This window comes from Pelophylax lessonae (assembly GCF_965119305.1).
Source record: "Pelophylax lessonae genome assembly, chromosome: 13".
Lineage (NCBI taxonomy): Eukaryota > Metazoa > Chordata > Amphibia > Anura > Ranidae > Pelophylax > Pelophylax lessonae.
Genome location: NC_138780.1, coordinates 176,759,887 through 176,786,391, shown reverse-complemented (window position 1 = coordinate 176,786,391; position 26,505 = coordinate 176,759,887). Strand labels below are relative to the sequence as shown.

General features: G+C 46.1%; 1 protein-coding gene across 1 annotated transcript in view; it reads left to right on the top strand.

Moving 5' to 3' along the window:
- The window catches only part of AMN (amnion associated transmembrane protein), a gene marked incomplete at its 3' end in the record, with an annotated part of 102,411 nt that overhangs the window by 26,402 nt on the left and 49,504 nt on the right, over window positions 1-26,505 (top strand). Inside the window, exon 3 of the mRNA XM_082242677.1 lies at window positions 2,115-2,159. Coding sequence (XP_082098803.1) covers window positions 2,115-2,159 — 45 coding nt within the window. The remainder of the gene's footprint in view (window positions 1-2,114; window positions 2,160-26,505) is intronic.

Here is a 26,505-nt window from a genome sequence, read left to right as displayed (position 1 = left end):
GAAAAAGATGGATAATATGTATTACAAGTTATGGTGCGTTTGTATGATTGGAAAAGTGTATATATCTATCTATATAGATTTACAGTATATCACAAAAGTGAGTACACCCCTCACATTTTTGTAAATATTTTATTCTATCTTTTCATGTGAGAACACTGAAGAAATGACACTTTGCTACAATGTAAAGTAGCGAGTGTACAGCTTGTATAACAGTGTAAATGTGCTGTCCCCTCAAAATAACTCAACACACAGCCATTAATGTCTAAACCGCTGGCAACAAAAGTGAGTACACCCCTAAGTGAAAAGGTCCAAATTAGGCCCACAGTGTCAATATATTGTGTGGCCACCATTATTTTCCAGCACTGCCTTAACCCTCCTGGGCATGGAGTTCACCAGAGCTTCACAGGTTGCCACTGGAGTCCTCTTCCACTCCTCCATGACGACATCATGGAGCTGGTGGATGTTAGAGACCTTGCGCTCCTCCACCTTCTGTTTAAGGATGCCCCAGAGATGTTCAGTAGGGTTTAGGTCTGGAGACATGCTTGGCCAGTCCATCACCTTTACCCTCAGCTTCTTTAGCAAGGCAGTAGTCATCTTGGAGGTGTATTTGGGAGTCATTATCATGTTGGAATACTGCCCTGCAGCCCAGTCTCTGAAGGGAGGAGATCATGCTCTGCTTCAGTATGTCACAGTACATGTTGGCATTCATGGTTTCCTCAATGAAATGTAGCTTCCCAGTGCTGGCAGGCTCCAGATCATGGCACTCTCACCACCGTGCTTGACTTTAGGCAAGACACACTTGTCTTTGTACTCCTCACCTGGTTGCCGCCACACACGCTTGGCACCATCTAAATTCGGTCTCATCAGACCACAGGACATGGTTCCAGTAATCCATGTCCTTAGTCTTCTTGTCTTCAGCAAACTGTTTGCGGGCTTTCTTGTGGCTCATCTTTAGAAGAGGCTTCCTTCTGGGACGACAGCCATGCAGACCAATTTGATGCAGTGTGCAGCTTATGGTCTGAGCACTGACAGGGTGACCCCCCACCCCTTCATCCTCTGCAGCAATGCTGGCAGCACTCATACATCTATTTCCCAAAGACACCCACTGGATATGACGCTGAGCATGTGCACTCAACTTCTTTAGTCGACCATGGCGAGGCCTGTTCTGAGTGGAACCTGTCCTGTTAAACCACTGTATGGTCAGCTCAGTTTCAGGGTCTTGGCAATCTTTTTATATCTTAGGCCATCTTTATGTAGACGACCAATTCTTCTTTCAGATCCTCAGAGAGTTCTTTGCCATGAGGTGCCATGTTGAACTTCCAGTGACCAGTATGAGAGAGCAAGAGCGATAACACCAAATTTAACACACCTGCTCCCCATTCACACCTGAGACCTTGTAATACCAATGAGTCACATGACACCAGGGAGGGAAAATGGCTAATTGGGCCCAATTTGGACATTTCCTCTTAGGGGTGTACTCACTTTGTTGCTAGCAGTTTAGACATTAATGGCTGTGTGTTGAGTTATTTTGAGGGGACAGCAAATTTACACTGTTATACAAGCTGTACACTCACTACTTTACATTGCAGCAAAGTGTCATTTCTTCAGTGTTGTCACATAAAAAGATATAATAAAATATTTACAAAAATGTAAGGGGTCTACTCACTTTTGTGAGATACTGTATATAGGGGTGTATTCATTTTTGCAACATGGTCTTGAATGGATTTGTTTGGAAAAATACTTTTTTGTGTGCAAATTAACAAATCTTGGTTGAAATTAATGGCCGGCATTTGGGGGAGTATTGTGTAGTATAGTGTCCCATAGAAAATGTTGATTCTGAAAGGAAAGGATTTCTGGCACATCTGTTGGGGTGTACTCAATTATGCTGAGCACTGTATGTTTGTATGTATGTGTGTGTATATGTGTGTATATATATATATATATATATATATATATATATATATATATATATATATATATATATATATATATACTGTAGAATATATTTCTGTGATGAAACTCTTGTCCAGGATTCATCTCCGATGTAGTAAGATACTGGACCGCTCCATTTGCTAATTGAATACAGTAGTAAATTTATCTTTGTCTCTTTGCAGAAAGTCTCGGTCTTTGTTCAGTCGGCGCACTCCCTGAAAAGTCTGGTAAGAAACCATGCCTGGAAAGTTTATTACTTAGGCCTTATCACATGTGCAGTGGATCTCTTTTCAGAGGTAGTTTGGAGCTGATTTGCAGGTGTTCAGGAGTCAATATTACCACCTTCTGAATGCCTTTTTTTTTTGTGTAGCCCAAGTGGGATTAGCATTGCAATCCCCTGGCCCAAACACACGGCACACAGTTATGGCAGGGGTCCCTTTTGATTTTAGGTGTCATGAACATGGGCAGAAAAGATGCAGCTTTTAGATGCACCTTTCATTTCCTTTATGCTTCTGAATGCTTTACTATTTCAGCCAATGTGTCCCTGCACATTGTGGCATTTAAGTTTGTATTTTAGAAAAGCGTTTGGAGACATAAAAAAATGCCCAAAACCTGCGTTCGGAGAGGCACTTACTGTATCATTATTTATGCATATACGTACATAAAGGTGCAGAAAAGCATTCTAGAAGGATAAAAGAATATTCTAGCCAAGAGAATAAATTTACACGCATATACTTTTAAATATCATAATACACCTGTAAGCACACAGAATTACCCTTGATAAAGTCACGCTTGCAGTGACGCAACGCGTCGGGAGGAGCTGGGTGACGTCACTTCCGGTTTTTCGGGCCAAAACCGGAAGTACTATATCGAGAGACTGACTGCCATCTAGGGACCCCACGGTCTCTGATTGTTCTCTGAACATAGCGTTTTTAAAGCGTGAGTTACTATAAATTTTAACTAAATATTTTATGTTGATATACTACACTATGGAATCGCCTTTTGTTATACATGAGCGGAGTGCTGTTGATGGGGAGGAACTTCCACCTCGGCTAGAAGTTATCCATTCCTTGTATTTATCTTGTCATCATCATCTTTGTGGAGGACTAAGATTATCTTGGGCTCCATCTGATTGCGAGTATTACTCTGCATGAAGGTGGGTGGCCATTGCACATAGTTGGTGGATAACGGTTTGCTGCTTTTTTGGGACTTTCCTCCTACCTATCCCACAGAAGACATCAGCTTATTTATTTTACTCATTTCTCGAATAATCCCCCACCCATGGATTGGATACTATAGACCCTTGGTTTACACTTTTTCCATTTTTCATTTTGTATGTTGTTTTCACTGAAGATTTATTTGGGATCTCACTCTTGTTTTCTTATATATATTATATATTTTTTTTGGGCACCATTTACACTGTATGATGTAATGATATCTGCATATAATAGCTGATTATGTGCACATCATTTCATTTTTTCATGGTATATATATATATATCTTTTTTTTTTCTGTGTATTTTTAGCGCCAATTTAATATTTACTTAGGCTCCAAAATGAGCACTTTTAGGCTGGATTCTGTCAGCTATTGCTAAGCAAATATCACGGCTGAGGCAGCATAGACAGACATGAGCAGCTGCCATTTTACTTTTTAGGTGGGTGGTCAGGGGTGGGAAATTTGCAGATCAACTGCACGTTTTTTACCACCCTTTTGCCATCCACGTGAACTCGATTTACACCTTGTTTTTCCGTATTGAAAAAAATGTATCACATGCATATCAATTAGGAATGTATCACATGTCAACGTAGGTCAGCATGCGTCAGGAGACATATTACTCAACGTTACCAGTAGAGGTGCATTATGGCAAGCAATGTGAAATGCATTGTAATACGGGTTGAAGCTGCATAACCTTTTTTCTCCACCACCAACTAATACTGGGAGAACTTTTTAAAATCAGTTTTTCCTGAGACATCAAAGCTCACAGTGTGCAGTGAAATTAGAATAAGCAATTTCAGTCCAGTAGAGGAGCCTGTACCAAGACGGAAGGGAAGGCTGGAGTTCTGCTTTAACGTGATAAATATGTCTGATGATCGGCTCACTTTAAATTCCATTTGCAATTTTCCCAGCTCCCCAGCCTCTAGATTTTATTTTTATAGATGATCAGAGAGATCTGCCTGTAAGCAGGTGGAGGTCAAATGTTTATGTTTTATTAAATTGTTCTACAGTTTTTCAGTTGATGTCTATGGTTGAATTTCTGTACTAAAATATTGAACTGTTTAGTTGTGTGTTGCCCTGCTGAGATGGTACTCTTTGGAAGGTAAGGGTGAACACTACTGGCCAGGTTTTCCCGGGCTTTTTGGGGAAGTACCGCCCTCCGCTGGGGTACACACATAAAAAGGGAGAGAACAACCCCTTGGGGGTGCTGTAATTAGCAAAACTGACGGAGGTTCGGTACCAGTTCTCCCCACTTAAAGTTCATCTTTTCAGAAGAAATAATAAATGCACATTTTTTTGCAGGTAAAAAAAAGTGCATTTAATATTTTTTGTTGCAGGAGCCTGGAAAGCATTGATCAGCAGTGATCAGCAGATCGCTGATGACATGCAGGTGTCCTGCAGACCTGTCAGTGTATCTCCTTTCTCATGCGTCATAGGAGGAAGCTGATACCTGCTGACAGGAAGAATGAATGAACTACCACAGCGCCATGGTAGGTCACTGAAAACTGCAAGCCTACAGCTGCAAAGGCTGCCGAACCTTGTAGATTTCCATTCACAGAGCGCTGTGTATAAGTGACGTGCACTGGTGGGCAGAGCCCCACATGGCAACATTTTTTAAAAAAATTTGACAACTGGCGGGTGGAGAAGATCGGGGATGTACGGTGGGCGGTGCATTCACAACATGTTACACCCTAAATATGGGTGTAACATGTAACATGTTATGAAAGGTGAACTTATCCTTTAAGGCAGAGCTCCCCAACCTTTTTATCGCCGCGGACCGGTAAACGTTTGATAATTTTTCCGTGGCCCGCTTGTTTTGATTTATTCCCCCTTTCAATGCAGAGATGCCAGCGTGCCCCCCTTTCAATGCACAGAGACCAGCGTGCCCCCTTCAATGCAGAGATGCCAGGGTGCCCTCTTTTAATGCAGAGATACCAGCATGCCCCCTTTCAATGCAGAGATGCCAGCGTGCCCCCTTTCAATGCAGAGATGCCAGCGTGCCCCCTTTCAACGCAGAGATGCCAGCATGCCCCCTTTCAATGCAGAGATGCCAGCGTTCCCCCTTTCAATGCAGAGATGCCAGCGTTCCCCCTTTCAATGCAGAGATGCCAGCGTTCCCCCTTTCAATGCAGAGATGCCAGCGTTCCCCCTTTCAATGCAGAGATGCCAGCGTTCCCCCTTTCAATGCAGAGATGCAAGTGTTCCCCCTTTCAATGCAGAGATGCCAGCGTTCCCCCTTTCAATGCAGAGATGCCAGCGTTCCCCCTTTCAATGCAGAGATGCAAGTGTTTCCCCTTTCAATGCAGAGATGCCAGCGTTCCCCCTTTCAATGCAGAGATGCCAGCGTTCCCCCTTTCAATGCAGAGATGCCAGCGTGCCCCCTTTCAATGCAGAGATGCCAGCGTGCCCCCTTTCAATGCAGAGATGCCAGCGTTCCCCCTTTCAATGCAGAGATGCAAGTTTTTCCCCTTTCAATGCAGAGATGCCAGCATTCCCCCTTTCAATGCAGAAATGCCAGCGTTCCCCCTTTCAATGCAGAGATGCCAGCGTACCCCCTTTCAATGCAGAGATGCCAGCGTACCCCCTTTCAATGTAGAGATGCCAGCGTTCCCCCTTTCAATGCAGAGATGCCAGCGTGCCCCCCCCGCAAGACCAGTGCACTTACCTCAGGCAGCGGCCGCTTCTCCTCAGTCCCCCGGCGTCTCCTCGAGTCCTCAGTCCTCCAGCCTCCTCCTTGGCCAATGGCATGGGGTTTGCCTTTCGGCCAATCAGGAAGCGGTCCTCCGGAGGAGGATCCGTGTGACAATAGCGAATTTTCAGCCCAGACAGGGATCCAGGGGTATGGACGCAAAATTTGTACCTATAGGTAAGCCTATAATAAAGTTTATGTATGAGTACTGTAAATATCTCCTAAACCTGCACCATTTAGAAAATATTTACTGTACATTCAGACAGTTACGTCGCCAGCGCATGCGCTCTGAAGGATCAGCTACCCAAGTCGTACCTCCAGAGTCATGTGCTGTAAATGACGGCTCCCGTGCGCATGCGCAGAGGAGTAACGTCATTGCGGTATTGGCCACTCACAAAGCTGGAGGAAGACGGGAGAAGATGGAAGACTTGTCAGCGGTGACAGCTCGCCGCTGTAAGGGCTTCATTCTAAGGTAAATTTCACATATTGTGCTAGTATGCGATGCATACTAGCACATTCTGACTTTACCTTGCAAGTCCAAAATAAAACAATAGTTTACTACCATTTTAAAGCGACTCTTCAGTTATTTTTTCATCTTTCCATCTATTAAATCCTCTGCCCTTGTTGTTTTACCTTTGGATAGTAAAACATTTTTTTTCTGCCAGTAAATACATTATACAGCCCACTTCCTATTTCTTGTCTGGTAATAAGCTTAGGCTAATGACATCATGCACAGCTCTCTCTCTCACTCTCTTTGTCTCTCTCTCTCTCATGAGAGTTTGTCAGCAAGGGAGGAGGGGTGAGTCATAGGAGAGCCAAGGAAAGCTGCAGAGCTGGAGGGGGCTGGATGAAGGTGGAGATAACAGGAGACTGCAGAGATACATGAGTATTCCTGAGGAAAGGAAAATTGTGCAGGCAAGCAGTGGTGTGAGTGTGTGTCTGTCTATATACAGCGCCTTGCAAAAGTATTCGGCCCCCTTGAACTTTGCAACCTTTTGCCACATTTCAGGCTTCAAACATAAAGATATAAAACTCTGATCAGTATTCTCCTTGTATCAGCTGAAAGTTTAGAGGGACAGCCAGGTCTTCGTAGATTTGCAGTGGTCTGATACTCCTTCCATTTCAATATTATTCCTTGCACAGTGCTCCTTGGGATGTTTAAAGCTTGGGAAATATTTTTGTATCTAAATCTGGCTTTAAACTTCTACACAACAGTATCTCAGACCTGCTTGGTGTGTTCCTTGTTCTTCATGATGCTCTCTGCGCTTTAAACGGACCTCTGAGACTATCACAGTGCAGGTGCATTTATACGGAGACTTGATTACACACAGGTGGATTCTATTTATCATCATTAGTCATTTAGGTCAACATTGGATCATTCAGAGATCCTCACTGAACTTCTGGAGAGAGTTTGCTGCACTGAAAGTAAAGTGGCTGAATAATTTTGCATGCCCAATTTTTCAGTTTTTTATTTGTTAAAAAAAGTTTGAAATATCCAATAAATTTCATTCCACTTCATGATTGTGTCCCACTTGTTGTTGATTCTTCACAAAAAATTACAGTTGTATACCTTTATGTTTGAAGCCTGAAATGTGGCAAAAGGTCGAAAAGTTCAAGGGGGCCGAATACTTTCGCAAGGCACTGTATATATCATGTTTTAGTGTTCTGAGTTATTTTCTAGCAAAAAAAAAAAAAAAAAGAAATACAGATTTTTAGTATGGAAACAAAAAGCCTGGTATTAAAGTGGTTAAACGGCAGCCCCAGCCCACCTTAGGGGGGCACTAGTGAGCGCTCTCTCCGGGTCCCCACTTGGGTGCAGTAAGCCCCGCCCACATGTCGGCAGGCCAGAGAAGCACAGGATTGTAATTTTCTAATTGCTGCAAAATGTCTTTCTAAATTGAAGAGAATGATTCATGAGCGCATCCCATGCCAGGCCCCCCTGCACAGCCCAAGTCTCTAAGTTTAGAGCGAGTTTCACTAAATAAAGTTGGATGAGGTTTGCTGGAGACGGCTGGGAGACCACAAAGAATGCACTTGTTCCCCGTCATTTGGTGGGCAGGGATTTCCCTAGGATTCTAAGCATGTGCGGCTTTTAAACGGGCGCTGTGCTCACAGCCGTATCGCATTTCATACCAGAGGAGTCAAAACAAGGCGATGAACTTCAAAAAGCTGGAAAACCCCCTTCCAAAAACAGGATAAAAAAAAAATCCAGATTGCGTATAGTCAAAAGAGGAAAACATCTGCGAAGGCAGCGTTCCATCACCGCAACACCGCATAAATAACTTCAAATTTAAAGGCGCAGCCATACCAAACCAAATGTGACGATGCAAGGAAGCCCACAATACTGATGTTTAATCCAATTATAAAATGTTTTTTCTAGTTCCTCCCCCTCCCCCTCCCCAGTCAATATGCGAATGGCATTTTTAAATAAAATCTTTTGTTTTCCAATATACAGTGCATCCGGAAAGTATTCACAGCGCTTTATTTTTTCCACATTTTTTTTTATGTGTAGCACTGTCCCCGTAGGGTTTGCTGTATGAGGACTTGTTGGGCCTCCTCTGATTACCTGCAGACAGTCACTTAGGGTACAGTTCACACATCCATCCTTACTCCCAATGACTCATCGCACAATAAACAGTCAAGTGGACAAGGGTGTAACTACAGGGGTTGCAAGGGTTGCAATTGCAACCGGGCCCCATGCTCTAGGGGGCCTGTGCGGCTCCCCTGTACACCTGGATAGGAGGGGGGCGGGGTCAGCATGTAGAGAAATCACTGTCCTCCTATTACCTCCTGTAGCTGCAGGAGGAAAATGGAGGAGATTGGTTCTGTATGCTGCCCCCGCCACTCCTCCTATCCAGTTCACTTGTGTTCTGCTGTCTCTGGGCCCCAGTGTGCTCCCCTTTCCCCCACCCACTGTGCTGCCCCCCCCCCCCCCACTGTGCTCCCTTCCCTCTCCTGCTGGCTGCTGCAGGAGATGTGTCACGATAGAGAATCAGGAAGGGGTCGGTAAATATGAAATTTACCAGCTCCTTCTTTTTCTGAATGGACAGAGTCATAGTCAGTGATATTGTAAAAATAAATAAAAATAAAATGATAAAAAATAATACAATTAAAATACAAAAAAAAAAACTACTGACACCAGTGGGTGAACTTCCAGGATCGCAAAGGTCACTCTTGCGACCAGGCCCTGGCATTCCACCACCGTGGGGAGGCCCCAAGATGGCGGGAAGGGGGCCCACTGCAGAACTTGTGAAAGGGTCCCGCTACAGGACTGTAATAAAGGGCCCCGCAACGAGTGTAAAGGGCCCCAGGATCAGTGGGAAGAGCCCCAGGCTTGAAGGGAAGGGCCCTGGCCAGGGGTCCGGGGGGCCCTTCATGGTTTCTTGCACCGGGGCCCTGAAGGTTCTAGTTACACCTCTGCCAGGGGATTTAGTTTTGTGTATTGTTGTGGAACTTGGATGGGAGAAGGGAATAGTGGGATACTCCAACCTGAACTATTTACAGTAGATAAGGACAACTCTCACTTGGCCTCACCAGGTTACTTGTGGAAGCAGTCACACTGCTTTACCCATACTGCCACATGTATGGAAAGGGTTAAGTCTTCTTGCTCTCTCCAGTAAAAGACTTGATGCAACTACATTATCTTCAGGACATGCTCTAGAATCCCCTTTACTGACAACCGCCCACCGACTCTTCTAACTGAAGGAATGGCCCTCTCAGGTCAGGCCCCATGACACAGATCTGTACTCGCTGTATGCACAATCAGATCCTCCAGTATCTCCCTTCTAGTCAGCTTTAAAGGACCTCCAGGTTCAGCTCCTCTCTGACTCTCAGGTCGACCACCTGAGGCCGCATGGCGACTTCTACAGAGGGGGGGCAGCTGCCCCCTCCCCCCAGGACCCCACTCTCCAGCAGAAAGACCCCCGAGCACATGTGCTCTTGGCATTTATACAGTATCCCAGCATGCACCGAGGCACTTTCCTCTGCCAATCACCAGGGCTGTTCTAAATGCCTGTGCACTCCTTTGTCGGGTTTCCTCCCACTGTCCAATATGCCTCCCAATTGGACCAGTGTGAAACACTTCAGACAGACTGAGTTGCACCTGAGCACCATGAGCAGATCTCACTAGCAGATCCTGCTCTCTGGTAGGCAGAGAACAATATAGATTTACTTGGTGATCCCTCTGGTAAGCAGAAAAGATCCAAAACTATACTCTCTATCTCTAGCACCTACCTAGGAGGGTGCTACATATGTTACAGCTTTATTCCAAAATGGATTCAATTCATTATTTTCCTCAAAATTCTACAAACAATACCCCGTAGTGACAATGTGAAAGAAGTTTGTTTGGAATCTTTACAAATTTGTTAATATTTTTGTACATGTGATTTTTTTCCTTTTTTATTTTTAACAGCCTTTTTCATGACACTCAAAATTGAGCTCAGGTGTATCCTGTTTCCACTGATCATCCTTGGGATGTTTCTACAACTTGATTGGAGTCCACCTGTGGAAAATTCAGTTAACTGTACATGATTTGGAAAGGCACACACCTGTCTATATAAGGTCCCACAGTTAACAGTGCGTGTCAGAGCACAAACCAAGCCATGAAGTCCAAGGAATTGTCTGTAGACCTCTGAGACAGGATTGTATTGAGGCACAGATCTGGGGAAGGGTACAGCAACATTTCTGCAGCATTGAAGGTCCCAATAAGCACAGTGGCCTCCATCATCCATAAATGGGAGAAGTTTGGAACCACCAGGACTCTTCTGGTGGACACGTCTATGACACTGCATGTACACTATATTACCAAAAAGTATTGGGACGCCTGCCTTTACACACACATGAACTTTAATGGCATCCCAGTCTTAGTCCGTAGGGTTCAATATTGAGTTGGCCCACCCTTTGCAGCTATAACAACTTCAACTCTTCTAATAAGGCTGTCCATAAGGTTTAGGAGTGTGTCTATGGAAATGTTTGACCATTCTTCCAGAAGCACATTTATGAGGTTAGGCACTGATGTTGGATGAGAAGGCCTGGCTTGCAGTCTGCGCTCTAATTCATCCCAAAGGTGTTCTATGGGGTTGAGGTCAGGACTCTGTGCATGCCAGTCATGTTCCTCCACCCAAAACTCGCTCATCTATTTCTTTTTGGACCTTGCTTTTGTGCACTTGTCCAGAATTCTTTGGTGAAGGGGGGTATTGTGGTGTGGGGTTGTTTTTTCAGGGGTTGGGCTTGGCCCCTTAGTTCCAGTGAAGGAAACTCTTAAGGCGTCAGCATACCAAGACATTGTGCACAATTTCATGCTCCCAACTTTGTGGGAACAGTTTGGAGATGGCCCCTTCCTGTTCCAACATGACTGCGCACCAGTGTACAAAGCAAGGTCCAGAAAGACATGGATGAGCGAGTTTGGGGTGGAGGAACTTGACTGGCCTGCACAGAGTCCACCCTACAGACTAAGACTGGGATGCTATTAAAATTCCTGTGCATGTAAAGCAGGCATGTCCAACCTGCGGCCCGAAACTGCAGGCAATGCGGCCCACTGCCCCCTGACAATTTATTTATTTTTTTTGCTTTGCTGGGGAGGAAGTAAGGCGGGTCGGTGGCACAGCCACAGCGGCTTCCAACTAACTGTAGGCAGAGGCTGCCTTGGAAGGGATCATCCTCTAGTTGTGGTAAATTAGTGCTGGGGGGCGGCAGCGCGGGAAGGGCGCAGGGGCGTTTTATTACTTGTATACCTTAGCTATAGTATATATTTTATATGCGGCCCGAGAAAATTTCTCTACACTCAATGTGGCCCAGAGAAGCCAAAAGGTTGGACACCCATGGTGTAAAGGCAGGCGTCCCAATACTTTTGGTAATTTAGTGTATGTGTGATGTGGGCAGAAATGGGTTAAGATTTCTAGTATGTATGCCAAAACTAGATCTTTGATGGAAGAGTTAAGTAAAATGTAACATGAGGTTTGCTGTCCTGGCTAATGTTGTTCGTCATTTACCAGCAAACTGAAGATCTCTCTGATTATCCATTTTACTTGATTCCTCCAAGCCTTGTTAAAGTTTCCTGAGTCCTGATGAAGGAGGGTGTTGGCCTTCCGAAATGTGTTGGCTGTTTTATGTGATATGATGAACAATTAAAGTGATTTATACTCTCTCACCATTTAGTTTGGCACCCCTGTTGTAGGTTTTATGCCTTGGGTTCCCACCTGAGGGGTACCTTGTTTCACATGATTAAATAAAGAACTTTGAACTCCTTCGCCATTTGGTTTGGCCCTCCTGTTGTATGTTTTATGGTTAGAGTTCTCATTGGAAGTGGGAACCATGTTTAACGTGAGCAGCCTTTCCAGAGCAAGTCAAGTCTGTGAACAAATGTGGTTCCTCCATCCTTCAGAGTGGATAACTGATGAGAACTAACAACTCTTGATGATCTCTCTTTTTGGGTTATCCTTCGCACATATGACTTTCCATCTAGTAATCCGAGGGATGGGCACTGCGGGCTGATTGACCTCTCTTGGCCTAAACTGGCTGACGGCATGAAGCAGCAGACTCTTGAGTTAGGTTTTGAGAATGTATTCTCTTTAACTTGGGGATTTCCTAGCATGGGAAAGCAGAATTGTTTGTGAAAGGGTTAGAAATATTGAAGCCATTTCCTGTGTAGCAGGTTTTCCAGGCATTGGGCCTGATGTGGGTCTGCCATTGTTACCGGTTACCTCTCCAGCCCATGTGAGCTGCGACATTGGGTGTGAGAACTGAGACATTGACAACTCCGACATCTTTGTTTGGTTGTTTTATTGTAATTAGGGGATGGGAGAAGGGAATGAGTGGGATACTCCTTTAGGCTCAACTAAGTACAACTTGGGACTTTCTCAGGAAAATGTCTGTTAACGCTGTCTTGACGCCAGCAGACGCTCACTGACGCTCACAACACACTGTTACATAGTTAGTGAGGTTGAAAAAAGACATCAGTCCATCCAGTTCAACCTATGATGTGTGTGTGTGTGTTTGCTGTTAACCGTACATTGTATACCCCTGTATGTTGTGGTCTTTAAGGTGCCCATCTAATAGTTTTTTGAAACTATCAATGCTCCCTGTTGATACGACTGCTTGCAGAAGAGAATTTCACATCCTTACTGCTCTTACAGTGAAGAACCCCCTACATATTTTAACCCTCCTCTTGTGTTAGGGTCAAAACTGACCCGTTTTCAGGTTTTGAATGTCTATAAGTATCACATAAATTTGTTTATTGCATCAAGATTTTTTTACATTGTCAGGAACCTCTATTTAAACAATGTAATAGAAAAATAATCCTTTTCACTAAATTATAAAATACTGTGGTGAAAATTAAGACGTTAATGGTGTTAGGGTCAATTCTGACCCAGTTATAATATAGGATTTTAGGACACTAATAAGTGCCAAAACTGAAATCATAAACACTCTCTCTGCTTAGTAACACTGACAGCCAATCCCCTCTCAACCCTGTGAGCTGTAGTTAGGGAGGGGCCTATCTCTTTTCCTGCTTGTCTGCTTCTCTAAATAAAGTGAAGAGTTGCTGACTTTATTTTACCATTTTTTCAATTTGACAATGAGAGGTATGCTATCAAAAGAAAGGTCTAGGGGTCACACCAAAAATATTAAAACCAATCTTTTCAAGGATAAAGAAGCCTAACAAGGTAACCAAGAGGTAAGAAACAAATTTGATGATAAATAATTATTCAGAGGGTATTTTATGGCTGATTTAAAACACGGGTCAAAACTGACCCTAACATCATGGATAGTAACGGAATTCTAACATAAGAGGAGGGTTAAGGTTAAACCGCCTTTCCTCTAGTTTTAGTGAGTGGCCACGTGTCTTATTGTATTCCCGTTCTCTGAATAGTTTGTTCCTTATGCTAGGGTTGCCAGTACAGTATTTGTACATTGATATCATATCCCCCCTCAATTGTCTCTTCTCCAGAGAATAAGTTCAGTGCTTGTAGTCTTTCCACATATAGATGTCCTAAATTTCCCTAATTATTTTTGTTGCCCTTCTCTGGACTTTCTCCAGTTCCAGCACATCCTTCCTGAGGCCTGGTGCCTAGAACTGGACAGCATACTCCAGATGTGGCCGGACCAGAGTCTTGTAGAGTGGGAGAATAATCTCTTTATTTCTGGAGTGAATTCCCTTTTTTATACAACCCAGTATTCTGTTGGCTTTGCTTGCAGCGGTTTGGCATTGCATGCCACTGCCAAGCCTGTTGTCTACCAGTACCCCCAGGTCCTTTTCCATCCTAGACTCACCCAGAGGTTCCCCCCCTAATGAGTAGCTTGCTTTATGGTTTCTGGCACCCCAAGTGCATTACTTTACATTTGACTGTAACTTTAAAGAAGTGCTAGATACTCAACCTTGAGTCCAGAAGATCCAGGACTGTAGAACAATGAGCTACGAACACTGCTGTACTGCAAAGTCACTAACTTCTTCCTCCAGCCTTGCACTGGCTTGAGGTAGACTGTTGTGAAATCCTGTATGGCTGCAACTCTCAACTAAGACACTGCACACTGTCTTTTCAGGGCCCAACCTGCAGGTGCCCCCTTTAACTCTTCAGAGTCCCCTGACTAGGTACCCCCTCTGTCACTTCAGGGTCCTCAACCTCGGTACCCCCTTTCCAGCTAGCTGAGAACTGGATCCTAGAACCTTCTCCGGAGTGGTCCCCCTCGAACACTTCAGGCAGACCCCCAGGGGCAATCCTCAGCACGCACGCCCTGTGTAGGCTTTCCTGGGACTGGACCCCTCTCGCTCTCCGCTGGTTCTCGGCACACTGGATCCCCCTCAGCTCAACTCAGCACTCTCTGGATTCTCAGGTGACACCCCAAGACATCCGTTTCCAGAAGGAGAGACAGACGTTCTCTCCCTCCTGGGACCCTGCTCCCGCCAAAGACACAGTGTCACACACTTCCCTCAAACTTATACCCACTCCCAGAATCCCTTGCGGCATAATCTGCCTTCTGGGGTAGATACAAGCCTGAATGTGTCCAAGGATTGGGTTTCCTCCACCGCCCAATGAGAAGCCTCTCACAGGGCTCAGCGGGGAGACTCCCCTCTCAGCAGGTACACCTGGAAGCCATGACACCCTGACAAAAAGAAAACATGGCCCTGCTGTTAGGCAGACAAGGCCCACTATACATTTGCCTAGCACCTACCTGGAGGGTGCTACACCTGTTATGTGTTTACTGGAAGGGAAGAATACCTGGAACCCACATCATGGCTTCCAAGAACGTATCTGCCAGGAGGCTGTGCGGGACTTTCAACTTCCCAATTAGAGGAACTGAATTTATTCTCTCTTGAGTAGAGGAAATTAAAGGGGGATATGGTCAACATTTACAAATACATAAGGGGACCATATAGTGAACTTGGTATTGACTTATTCACTTTAAAGCGTTTGTTACCCCAACAATTCATATTCCTGATATGTGCTTGCTGTACCATGTACTTGATGGTCAGTGAGAAGAATGCTCCTTACATTGGTGGTCAGTGGGAAGAATGCTCCTTACATTGGTGGTCAGTGAGAAGAATGCTCCTTACATTGGTGGTCAGTGAGAAGAATGCTCCTTACATTGGTGGTCAGTAGGAAGAATGCTTCTTACATTGGTGGTCAGTAGGAAGAATGCTTCTTACATTGGTGATCAGTAGAAAGAATGCTCCTTACATTGGTGGCCAGTGGGAAGAATGCCTCCTACATTGGTGGTCAGTGGGAAGAATGCCCCTTACATTGGTGGTCTGTAGTAAGAATGTTGCTTACATTGGATGTCAGTGGGAAGAATGCTCCTTACATTGGTGATCAGTGGGAAGAATGTTCCTTACATTGGTGGTCAGTGGGAAGAATGCCCCTTACATTGGTGGTCAGTGGGAAGAATGCCCCTTAAATTGGTGGTCAGTAGGAAGAATGTTGCTTACATTGGATGTCAGTGGGAAGAATGCTCCTTACATTGGTGGTCAGTGGGAAGAATGCCCCTTACATTGGTGATCAGTGGGAAGAATGCCCCTTACATTGGTGGTCAGTGGGAAGAATGCCCTTACGTTGGTGATCAGTGGGAAGAATGCCACTTACATTGGTGGTCAGTGGGAAGAATGCTCCTTATATTAGTGGTCAGTGAGAAGAATGCCACTTACATTGGTGGTCAGTGGGAAGAATGCTCCTTACATTGGTGGTCAGTGGGAAGAATGCCCCTTACATTGGTGATCAGTGGGAAGAATGCTCCTTACATTGGTGGTCAGTAGGAAGAATGTTCCTTACATTGGTGGTCAGTGGGAAGAATGCCCTTACGTTGGTGATCAGTGGGAAGAATGCTCCTTACATTGGTGATCAGTGGGAAGAATGCTCCTTACATTGGTGGTCAGTAGGAAGAATGTTCCTTACATTGGTGGTCAGTGGGAAGAATTCCCTTACGTTGGTGATCAGTGGGAAGAATGCTCCTTACATTGGAGGTCAGTGGGAAGAATGCTCCTTACATTGGTGATCAGTGAGAAGAATGCTCCTTACACTGATAATCAGTAGGAAGAATGTTCCTTACATTGGTGATCAGTAGGAAGAATGTTCCTTACATTGGTGGTCAGTAGGAAGAATGCCTCTTCATTGGTGGTCAGTAGGAAGAATGCCTCTTCATTGGTGGTCAGTGGGAAGAATGCCCCTTACATTGGATGTCAGCGGGAAGAATGCCTCTTACATTGGTGATCAGTTGGAAGAATGCTCCTTACATTGGTGGTCAGTGGGAAGAATGCTCCTTACACTGATAATCAGTGGGAAGAATGTTCCTTACATTGGTGATCAGTGGGAAGAATGTTCCTTACATTGGTGATCAGTAGGAAGAATGTTCCTTACATTGGTGGTCAGTGGGAAGAATGTTCCTTACATTGGTGGTCAGTGGGAAGAATGCCCCTTACATTGGATGTCAGCGGGAAGAATGCCCCTTACATTGGTGATCAGTGGGAAGAATGCCCCTTACATTGGATGTCAGCGGGAAGAATGCCTCTTACATTGGTGATCAGTGGGAAGAATGCCTCTTACATTGGTGGTCAGTGGGAAGAATGCCCTTTACATTGGTGGTCAGTGGGAAGAATGCTCCTTACATTGGTGATCAGTGGGAAGAATGCCCCTTACATTGGTGGTCAGTGGGAAGAATGCTCCTTACATTGGTGGTCAGTGGGAAGAAAGCTCCTTACATTGATGGTCAGTGGGAAGAATGTCTCTTACATTTTTTGAAAATTATTTTTATTGCAAAATGGAGATGTACAAAACATAGCCTTTGGGCATTCCCCCGGCTAATACATAAAACACAGAACTACTAATAACACCTATTATAGAACCCCAAAAAAAAGGGGGAAGAATCAACACACCTTCCATACACCTAGCTCTGTCATTCTCTTCAAGGGTTGATGAATTATGGGCTCTCCCATAGATCTTCCCAGTCTTCGTTGTCCAAGTTTTGCTCCTCTGATCGCCACGCAGTTAGCAGGGCATCTAGTCCCACATGAAAAGAGTAGTGACTTGTAGATCACAGAAAGTGTTTTTTTTTTTTAGAGCGTCATCCCGGAGGAGAACCTCCATATCATCCTCCTGGAGTTGCAGGAATCGGAAGAACAACGCATTAGGCAGTGTAAATTTATCTTTCAACCTATCAACCTATCAAACGTAATTAGTGCACTCCCATCACAAATATCTGGAAGACCGGGGTCTGGTAACGAACTAAATTCTGGTAGCATGGGATTGAACCAAAGCAAAGGTGATGGGGACCTTTAACTGTTCATTATATTGGGTTTAGTAATGACAGCATGCCAGGCCTTAATACCTGCCCTCATAGCGGCTGTAAGGGGCGGGTGACAGACTCTCAGACCCCTGTAGAGGAGATTACGGAGGGTCTTATAGGATCCTGAATGCGCAGCTTCTAATATTACTGAGGTATTTGTGTCATCAGAGATAAGCCAGTTATGAGGGTAAACATGGCAGCTAAATAGTAGGTATGAAAGTCTGGGCAAGCCAAGCCCCCTTGCGTCCAAGGTCTGCATAAAACTTTCCTGCTAAATCAAGCTGATTGGGATTGCCATAACAAGGAGCCTATAAGTGAATGTTTTTGTTTAAAAAAGGATTTTGGTAGCCACTCTGGAGCGTGCCTAAGGCTGTATAATAGAAATAGAAGGATTTTCATTTTAATTAAATTAATTCTCCCGATAAGGGATAAAGGGAGATGTGACCAGGCTTTCAATCTCTGTTTACACCACTGAAGAGCTGGGGACAAATTAAAATGTCTAAAATCCTTAGTGTTGGAAAAATATTGATCCCTAAATGTTTAATAGTCGTTGCCCATTGCAAAGCAGAATTGGGGTCAGTCAACCTTATAGCCTATTGATCACTCGGTAACACATGGGGTTTACTGCAATTAGTATGTAGACCTGAAAGGGCCACAAAGTGGTCCAGGATCCGTAGTGCTTCCGAAAGTGGAGGGCCAGGGTCCCGTAGAAAGATAATTAAATCATCTGCATAGAGCGCTACCTTGTCTACAATGGAGCTCACACGAATCCTAGCTACCTTATCGGATGCCCTCAATGCCCCCGCCAACGGTTCCATGGCCAGCACCAACAAGGCAGGGGAAAGAGAGCACCTCTGCCTCGTCCCCTTCTCGATCGGAAAGGGAGACGACAACTTTCCATTCAGCTTATTGCTAGCTACAGGGACTTTGTATAATCATCCCCGCTCTCCCTCATCCCCCCTCTCTCTCATCCCCAATCCCCTCTCTCTCTTGTCCCAGATCCCCCCTCTCTCTCTCTTTTTCTCTCATCCCCAATTCCCTCTCCCTCACCCCTCTCTCATCCCCAATCCCCCCTCTCATCCCCCCTCTCTCTCACTCATCCTAAATCCCCCCCTCTCTCTCTCTCATCCCCAATCTCCTCTCGCTCTCATCCCAAATCCCCTGTTGCTCTCATCCCCAATCCCCTCTCTCTCACCCCTCTCTCTCTCTCTCTAAACCCCCAATCCCCTCTCTACCATCCCTAATCCCCCCCTCTCTCTCTCTCTCTCTCTCTCTCTCTCTCATCCCTAATCCCCTCTCTCTCACCCCCCCCTCATCCCCCCTCTCTCATCCCCAATTTCCTCTCTCTCTTGTCCCCGATCCCCTCTCTCTCTCATCCGCAATTCCCTCTCTCTCATCCGCAATTCCCTCTCTCTCACCCCCTTTCTCTCTCATCCCCAATCCCCCCTCTCTCTCATCCCCTCTCCCTCTCCCTCATCCCCAACCCCCTCTCTCTCACTCATCCCCAACCCCCCTTCTCTCTCTCTCTCTCTCATCCCAAACCTCCCCTCTCTCATCCCCAACCCCCTCTCTCTATCATCCCCAATCCCCTCTCTCTCCTCCCCCTCTCTCTCTCTCATCCCCAATCCCCTCTCTCTCTCAACCCCAATCTTCTCTCTCTCATCCCCAATCTTCTCTCTCATCCCTAGTCCCCTCTCTCTCTCATCCCAAATCCCCCCTCTCTCATCCCCCTCTCTCTCTTTCATCACCACCCCCTCTTTCTCTCACCCCCCCTCTCTCACCCCCTCTCTCTCTCATCCCCAAACTCCCCCTCTCTCTCTCATTCTTCCCTCCCCCCCTCTCAACCTCAATCCCGTCTCTCTCTCACCCCCCCTCTCTCTCTCACCCCCCTCTCTCTCTAACCCCCCTCTCTCTCTCTCATCCCCAATCCCCTCTCTCACCCCATCTCTCCCTCATCCCCAATCCCCTCTCTCTTGTCCCAGATCCCCTCTTTCTCTCTCTCTCTCTCTCATCCCCAATTCCCTCTCCCTCATCCCTCTCTCATCCCCAATTCCCCCTCTCATCCCCCCTCTCTCTCTCATCCCCAATCATCCCCCCTCTCTCTCTCATCCCCAATTGCCTCTCGCTCTCATCCCCAATCCCCTCTCTCTCGCCCCTCTCTCTCTCTCTATAAACCCCCAATCCCCCCTCTCTCTCTCATCCTCAATTCTCTCTCTCTCTCCTCTCATCCCCAATCCCCCCTCTCACCCCCCCTCTCTTTTTCATACCCAATCCCCCCCTCTTTCTCTCATGCCCCTCGCCCTCACCCCCCCTCTCTTTTCCCCAATCCCCCCTCTCTCTCTCATTCTCTCCTTTCACCCCCTCTCTCATCCCCAATCCCCCCTCTCTATCATCCCCCCTCTCTCTCTCATCCCCAATCATTCCCACTCTCTCTCTTCCGCAATCCCCCCCTCTCTCTCATCCCCAATCCCCCTCTGTCTCATCCCCAACCCCCCCTCTCTCACACCCTCTCTTTTACCCACTCCCTCTGTCTCACACCCCAATCTCTCTCACCTCTCTCTCTCTCTCGCACTTCCACTTATCACACCCTCCACTCTCCCCCCACCACTGCCACTGATACCATTCCACCCGCCACCACTGCCCCCCCCCCCAGCCACCAATGGGTGAGTGGTAATGATGTGCTGTAACCTCTAGCAACCAATCGGCAAGCAGAAATGGAGGTTAGTGGGTAGAAAGCTCGTTATTTTGGTGGTCAGGGGGAAGAATGCCTCTCTCTTACAGAAAGCTAAACAGATCATTGGTGTAATTATTACTTTTTAGAAAGGCATAACTTGCTCAAGGAATCCCTAGCAACATGTGGAGGAAACATGGCTGAGAAAAGCTGAGATAGACAGAGGAGATAACAGGTAAACCAGGGGAAGTCTACATAAAGTATATTATAACAGAATCATTCCAGGGACAGGTTCATCCAGCGCCCAGTGCAAGGTGGCAGAATTGCGCCCCTCTCTCCCACTATTAATACATGCCATAGAATGGGTGTACCACCCTGTATCCGTTTGATGATTGATTGGCTAATCATTTGCTGCCCTTTCGTTACTTTTGCCATATTTGTAACTATTTTGCTGGGTGGATTTTGCTATCTATGAATGGAATAGAATATGCAGAGGTCCTCCTGCATTTTAGAAGTATATAAGAATCCTATCCAGAGAAGATGAAGGAAGGGACAGGGAAACTGTAGTCTGCTTTACTCCCTCGACTTCCCTGGACATGGATTACACTGTTATTGTCTGTCGGTTTCTATTTCTAATGATATGATGGCAGACAGCCCGGAGTGTTGCTCAATTCTCTTGCCTCAGGCGAAGCCCTTTTCACCATATTGGAAATTTGGGAGACGTGAGCGGCCTTTCATCGCTGGTGGCACACAGGCTGAGACAGGTATCTACAACTCGCCTCCACCTCGTGCAGTCTCGTGTTTCAGTTTTCTGGGTCAGGGAATTCCTGCCGTGTGCCTGTCACTATGTTTGCTGATGGCACAGAACACTTCTGTACTTATCACCGTGAGAAAAGGGAACATAAATAGAGGTGAACTGTAATATTTACAATAATCTGTGACTCACGTGCCACACACAATGCAATGCCAGCAGGGTGAACATTATCTTACATCAGATCTGAAGCTTCTTGTGTCACCTGCCTCCTCATTGGCAGGGCTGGTGTTAGAAACCACAGGGCCCCAAACATACAACCTGACACGGGGCCCCATACAGCCAATGCTTCAGTTATGAATGAACACAGTGGGTGATCAGCACTGATCACTTATTGTGTTCATTCAGGAAAGGATCACTTATTGTGTTGATTCAGGAAAGGAAGGGGCTGGTAATATTTACTGGACCCTTCCCCCACTCTCCATCTTGAAGGATCCTTTTGCGTGCTTGCAGCTTCCGGCAAGAAGGAGAGGAGAGAAGGCTGCAGCACTGCAGTGGTGGGGGCACACAGGTGGGCCTGGAAAGCAAGGGGATAAGCATATGGTGCACTGGGAGGGTAATCAGTGTGGCCAGAGGGGGGGACTGGAACCAGAACCAATCCACTGTATGGCTCTCTCTGCAGCAACTGAAAGCCAGCGGGAGAGAAAGGAGAGGAAGCCAGCTTTCAGCTACTGCAGAGAGATCCATACAGGGGATTAGTTCAAGTAATTGCCCCCCTGATCACCCTCACTACCCACATCCAATTCACCCTGTTGCCTGGGCCCCCCTGCTGGCCCGGACCCCATGCAGAAAGACCAGTGGTAACCCCAGTGGTGGCTGGTGCTCCATGGGTCGGGGGGGGGGGGGGGGGCGTCAGACGGACCACACCATACTACCCCCCCAGACCACACCAGGCTGCACGCCATCTCTGAATTCTGAAATTGAGGCTGTATATATATTGTGACCTGTCAGGAATATATTTGTGCAGACAATGTGGGTGGTCCCAACCAGGGCTCATTTAGACAGCGTCCTGGTATGTTGCATTATTGTGTTTTTTTTTTTTTAATTGATTGACATGTGTGGCATCCAATAAATGGGCAGGCAATGAACCAAATTGTCCAATAAATAAATATGCACCATTTTTGGCAATGCAGCACTCCATAACGCATGATGGACAACACAAGTGCTTTGGAGCAGCTTTGCTTATCTGTTACCGGGGGCCATTCAATATGAATGCATTAATGCAGCACGCTGGAAAGGTGTACAGTAGAGAAGATAATTATTTGATCAAATAAATAAATCACTAGTGTCGCGCAATTAAAGTGCTTCCAGTGTATAAATAAATAAATAAATACAAATAAATAAATATCACGTGCTAATCTTTAACTAATCGTATAAATATATCAAAGTGCTAAATTATCAAGGTGTTAAAAAAATCATGCAAAATAGTGACCAAAACAGTGAAATATAAAAATATATAAAGTGCCAAAATTCATATATAATTCCAAATATTTCATATAATTAGGTAAACAATATACACTCAAAAAAGTTACAATAGTGCTGTGAACGATCCCCTCCGTGATCGAATAAATAATCCACTTAAAAGTGAAGAGAGTGATCAAATAAATAGTCCACTTTCAAAGTGAAAAAGTGTATCAGAGCAAATCCTCCGTGGTGAATCGCACCTTCACCTCAAGCACCCTGTGCGAATGGGTCCTCGCCTCAGCTCCAGTGACCAAGCAATTAAGCCTGGTCTAATGAGCAGTATACCCTTTCCAGGTCACCTCTCTTGGGTCAAAGTTGGTCAATCGATCCCCCCCTAGATGAGGATCCTACTCTAGATAGATTCCCCTTTGATCGATCGTTGTGCCATAAAAATAAAAATCTCCAATAGTGCTTATATCTTTTAAAACTCCACTTTATTAAAAATCAAGGATGTACTCACATAACCAAGGTGCTACAATGCACCACACTTTTTAAAGAGGTTGTAAACCCATTAACATTTTTTTTTTCAACCTGAAAGAGAAACACATAATGAGCTAGTATGCATCGCATACTAGCTTATTATGAAATACTTACCTTAGAACGAGCCCCCGCCGTGCCGCCCGCTTAGCTGTATGATGGGCGACATGTTCAGTCGCCCGTCTTCCGGGATCGCGGCATCGGGCCATCTGATTGGCCAGAGCCGCGGGGACGTCACTCCCGCGCACACGCGTGGGAGCCGACGGTCATGGCATGGGACTCTGAAGGAACGGCACCAGCGGCCGTTCCTTCAGAGCGCATGCACCAGTGACGTCACTGGTTGCATGTAAGGTAAATATCTCCTAAACGGTACATGTTTAGGAGATATTTACAGTACCTATAGGTAAGCCTCATCATAGGCTTACCTATAGGTAAAAGTTGCAGAGGAGGGTTTACTTCCTCTTTAAAGCCTTCCACCATATTAAAACGATTTGTGATGACAATGGGATCTGAATGGTCAGCCGATCTGTTTGCTGCCTCTCTCCTCTGAAAGTATGCAGCTGCCCCGGCAGATTTCGTAAGTTTGCCCACTTACAAAGAAATGAAGGGTCTATCATTTTTATCATAGGTGTATTTTATATGATCGAGACAGAATATCAACCACATGAAAAAACACATGATACAAATGTTAAAAATTTAGTTGCAGTTCAGTGAGTAATTTGAGTCCCCTGCCAAACAACAATAATTCTGGCTCCCATAGACTGGCTACAGTAAGTGCTCATGTAGTACACAGATTAGTCCTTACAATTTAAGAAGGTGCTCCTAACGACAGCTCGTTATGTGTATAAAAGACACCTATCCACAGAATCTCTATCTTCCATTCACACATCCAGTGCTGTATTTTGGCCTAGGCCAACAAGGCCCAGGCCTAGGGCGGCACTTTGCAGGGGGGCAGCAAAAAAGCCACCCCCCCCCTCTACCTGAGACTCTTTTGGCCACTGGTTGCTAGAGCCGCCTCTCTCACCCCCCTCTCTCTCTCACTCACCCCCTCTCACCCCCTCTCTCTTTCTCTCTCCCCTCCTCTCTCTCCCCTCTCTTTCTCTCTCATCCCCCCTCTCTCTCTCTCTCTCTCTCTCTCTCTCTCTCTCTCTCTCACCCCCTCTCTCTCTCTAATCCCTCTCTCCCTCAACCCCCCTCTCTCATCCCCCTCTCTCATCCCCCCTCTCTCACTCTCACCCCCCTCTCTCTCTCTCTCTCTCTCACACCCCTTTCTCTCTCTCTCACCCCCCCCCCTCTCTCATTTCTCTCTCTCTCTCTCTCTCTCTCATCCCTCCCTTTCTCTCATCCCCCCTCTATCTCTCTTTCTATTTGATCCCCCTCTCTCTCCCCCCCTCTCTCTTTCATCCACTCTCTCACCCCCTCTCTCTTTCATCCCCCCTCATTCTCTCTCTCCCTCCCTCCCTCACCCACCCCCCCTCTATTCCTCCCTCACCAACCCCCTCTCTCTCTCCCACCCCCTCTCAGCCCCCCCCCCCATGAGATCTCAGGGGTTGATGCTGGGACTTGTAGTCCTTCAATTTTAGAGAAGTCACATCCGTCAAAAAAGGAGTGGGGCAAATTTACATGGGAGGGGGGGCGTCCAATTTTAGTCTTGCCTAGGGCAGCACAAAACCAAAATACACCACTGCACGCATCACCATCATGGGCAAGACCAACGAGCTGTCAAAGGATGTCAGGGACAAGATTGTAAACCTGCACAAGGCTGGAATGGGCTACAAGACAATAAGCAAGAAGCTTGGTGAGAAGGAGACAACTGTTGGAGCGATTATTCGCAAATGGAAGAATTAAAAGAAAAAAGTCAATCGCCCTCAGTCTGGAGCTCCATGCAAGATTTTCGCCTCAAGAAAGATCATGAGGAACACGAAGGATCAACCCAGAACTACACGGGAGGAGCTTGTGAATGATCACAAGGCAATTGGGACCACAGTCACTAAACAAACCATTGGGAACACAATACACCGCCATGGATTGAAATCCTGCAGCACCCGCAAGGTCCGCCTGCTCAAGAAGGCACATGTATAGTCCCTCTGAAGTTTGCCAATAAACATCTAAATGATTCAGAGAAGGATTGGGAGAAAATGACCAAAATTGAGCTTTTTGCCATTAACTTGACTCGCCGTATTTGGAGGAAGAAAAATGCTGACTATGACCCTAGAAACACCATCCCTACAGTCAAACACGAAGGTGAAAACATCATGCATTGGGGCTGTTTCTCTGTTAAAGGTACAGGCCGACTTTGTCGCATTGAGAGGTCATTTGACGGAGCCATGTATTGTAAAATCTTGGATGAAAACCTTTTTCCCTCAGAACACTGAAGATGGGTCGTGGATGGGTCTTCCAGCATGACAATGACCCAAAACATACCGCCAAGGCAACAAAAAGAAGCACATTAAGGTCGTGGAGTGGCCTAGTCAGTCTTCAGACCTTAATCCAATAGAGAATTTATGGAGGGAGCTGAAACTTCGAGTTGCCAAGCGACAGCCAAGAAACCTTAAGGATTTAGAGAAGATCTGTAAAGAAGAGTGGAATAAAATCCCTCCTGAGATGTGTGCGAACCTGGTCACCAACTACAAGAAACGTCTGACCTCTGTACTTGCCAACAAGGGTTTCTCCACCAAGTACTAAGTCATGTTTTGCTTGGGGATCAAATAATTATTTTACTCATTGAAATGCAACTCAATTTATAACATTTGTATCATGTGTTTTTTCTATATTTTTGGTTGATATTCTGTCTCTAGCATTTAAAATACACCTATGATAAAAATGATAGACCCTTCATTTCTTTGTAACTGGGCAAACTTACAAAATCTGCAGGGGATCAAACAGTTACTTTCCCCCTCTGTAAATGGGCCCTTAGAGCTTACGCAGGGTTTAACCACTTCCCGCCCGCCCTATAGGCAAATGACGGCGGGAATGTGGTTGCATTATCCTGACTGGATGTCATATGACGGCGGCAGGATAATGCGCTCTGCGCGTCCCCGGGGGGCGTACAGAGCGGCGATCAGTGATGCGAGGTGTCAGTCTGACTCCCCGCATCTCCGATCTCGGTAAAGAGCCTACTGACGTAGGCTCTTTATCATGCGACCAGCCGTGTCCAATCACGGCTGGTCACATAGTAAACAGGAACAGCCGTTGATCGGCTTTCCTCAGTACGTGCCTAACAGGGCAGACCCTCGGGGGGGCCACTAGAACCACCAGGGATGCCCACCCATGACCCCAGGGATGCCCACTATGGCCACCAGGGATGGCAATCAGGGCTCAGGGAGCCCCCCAGTGCCCTCCCCATCAGTGCTGCCCACCAGTGCCCTCCCCATCAGTGCTGCCTCACAGTGCCCATCATTGCCATCTATCAGTGCTGCCCACCAGTGCCCATTATTGCCCACCAGTGCCGCCTATCAGTGCCACCCATCAGTG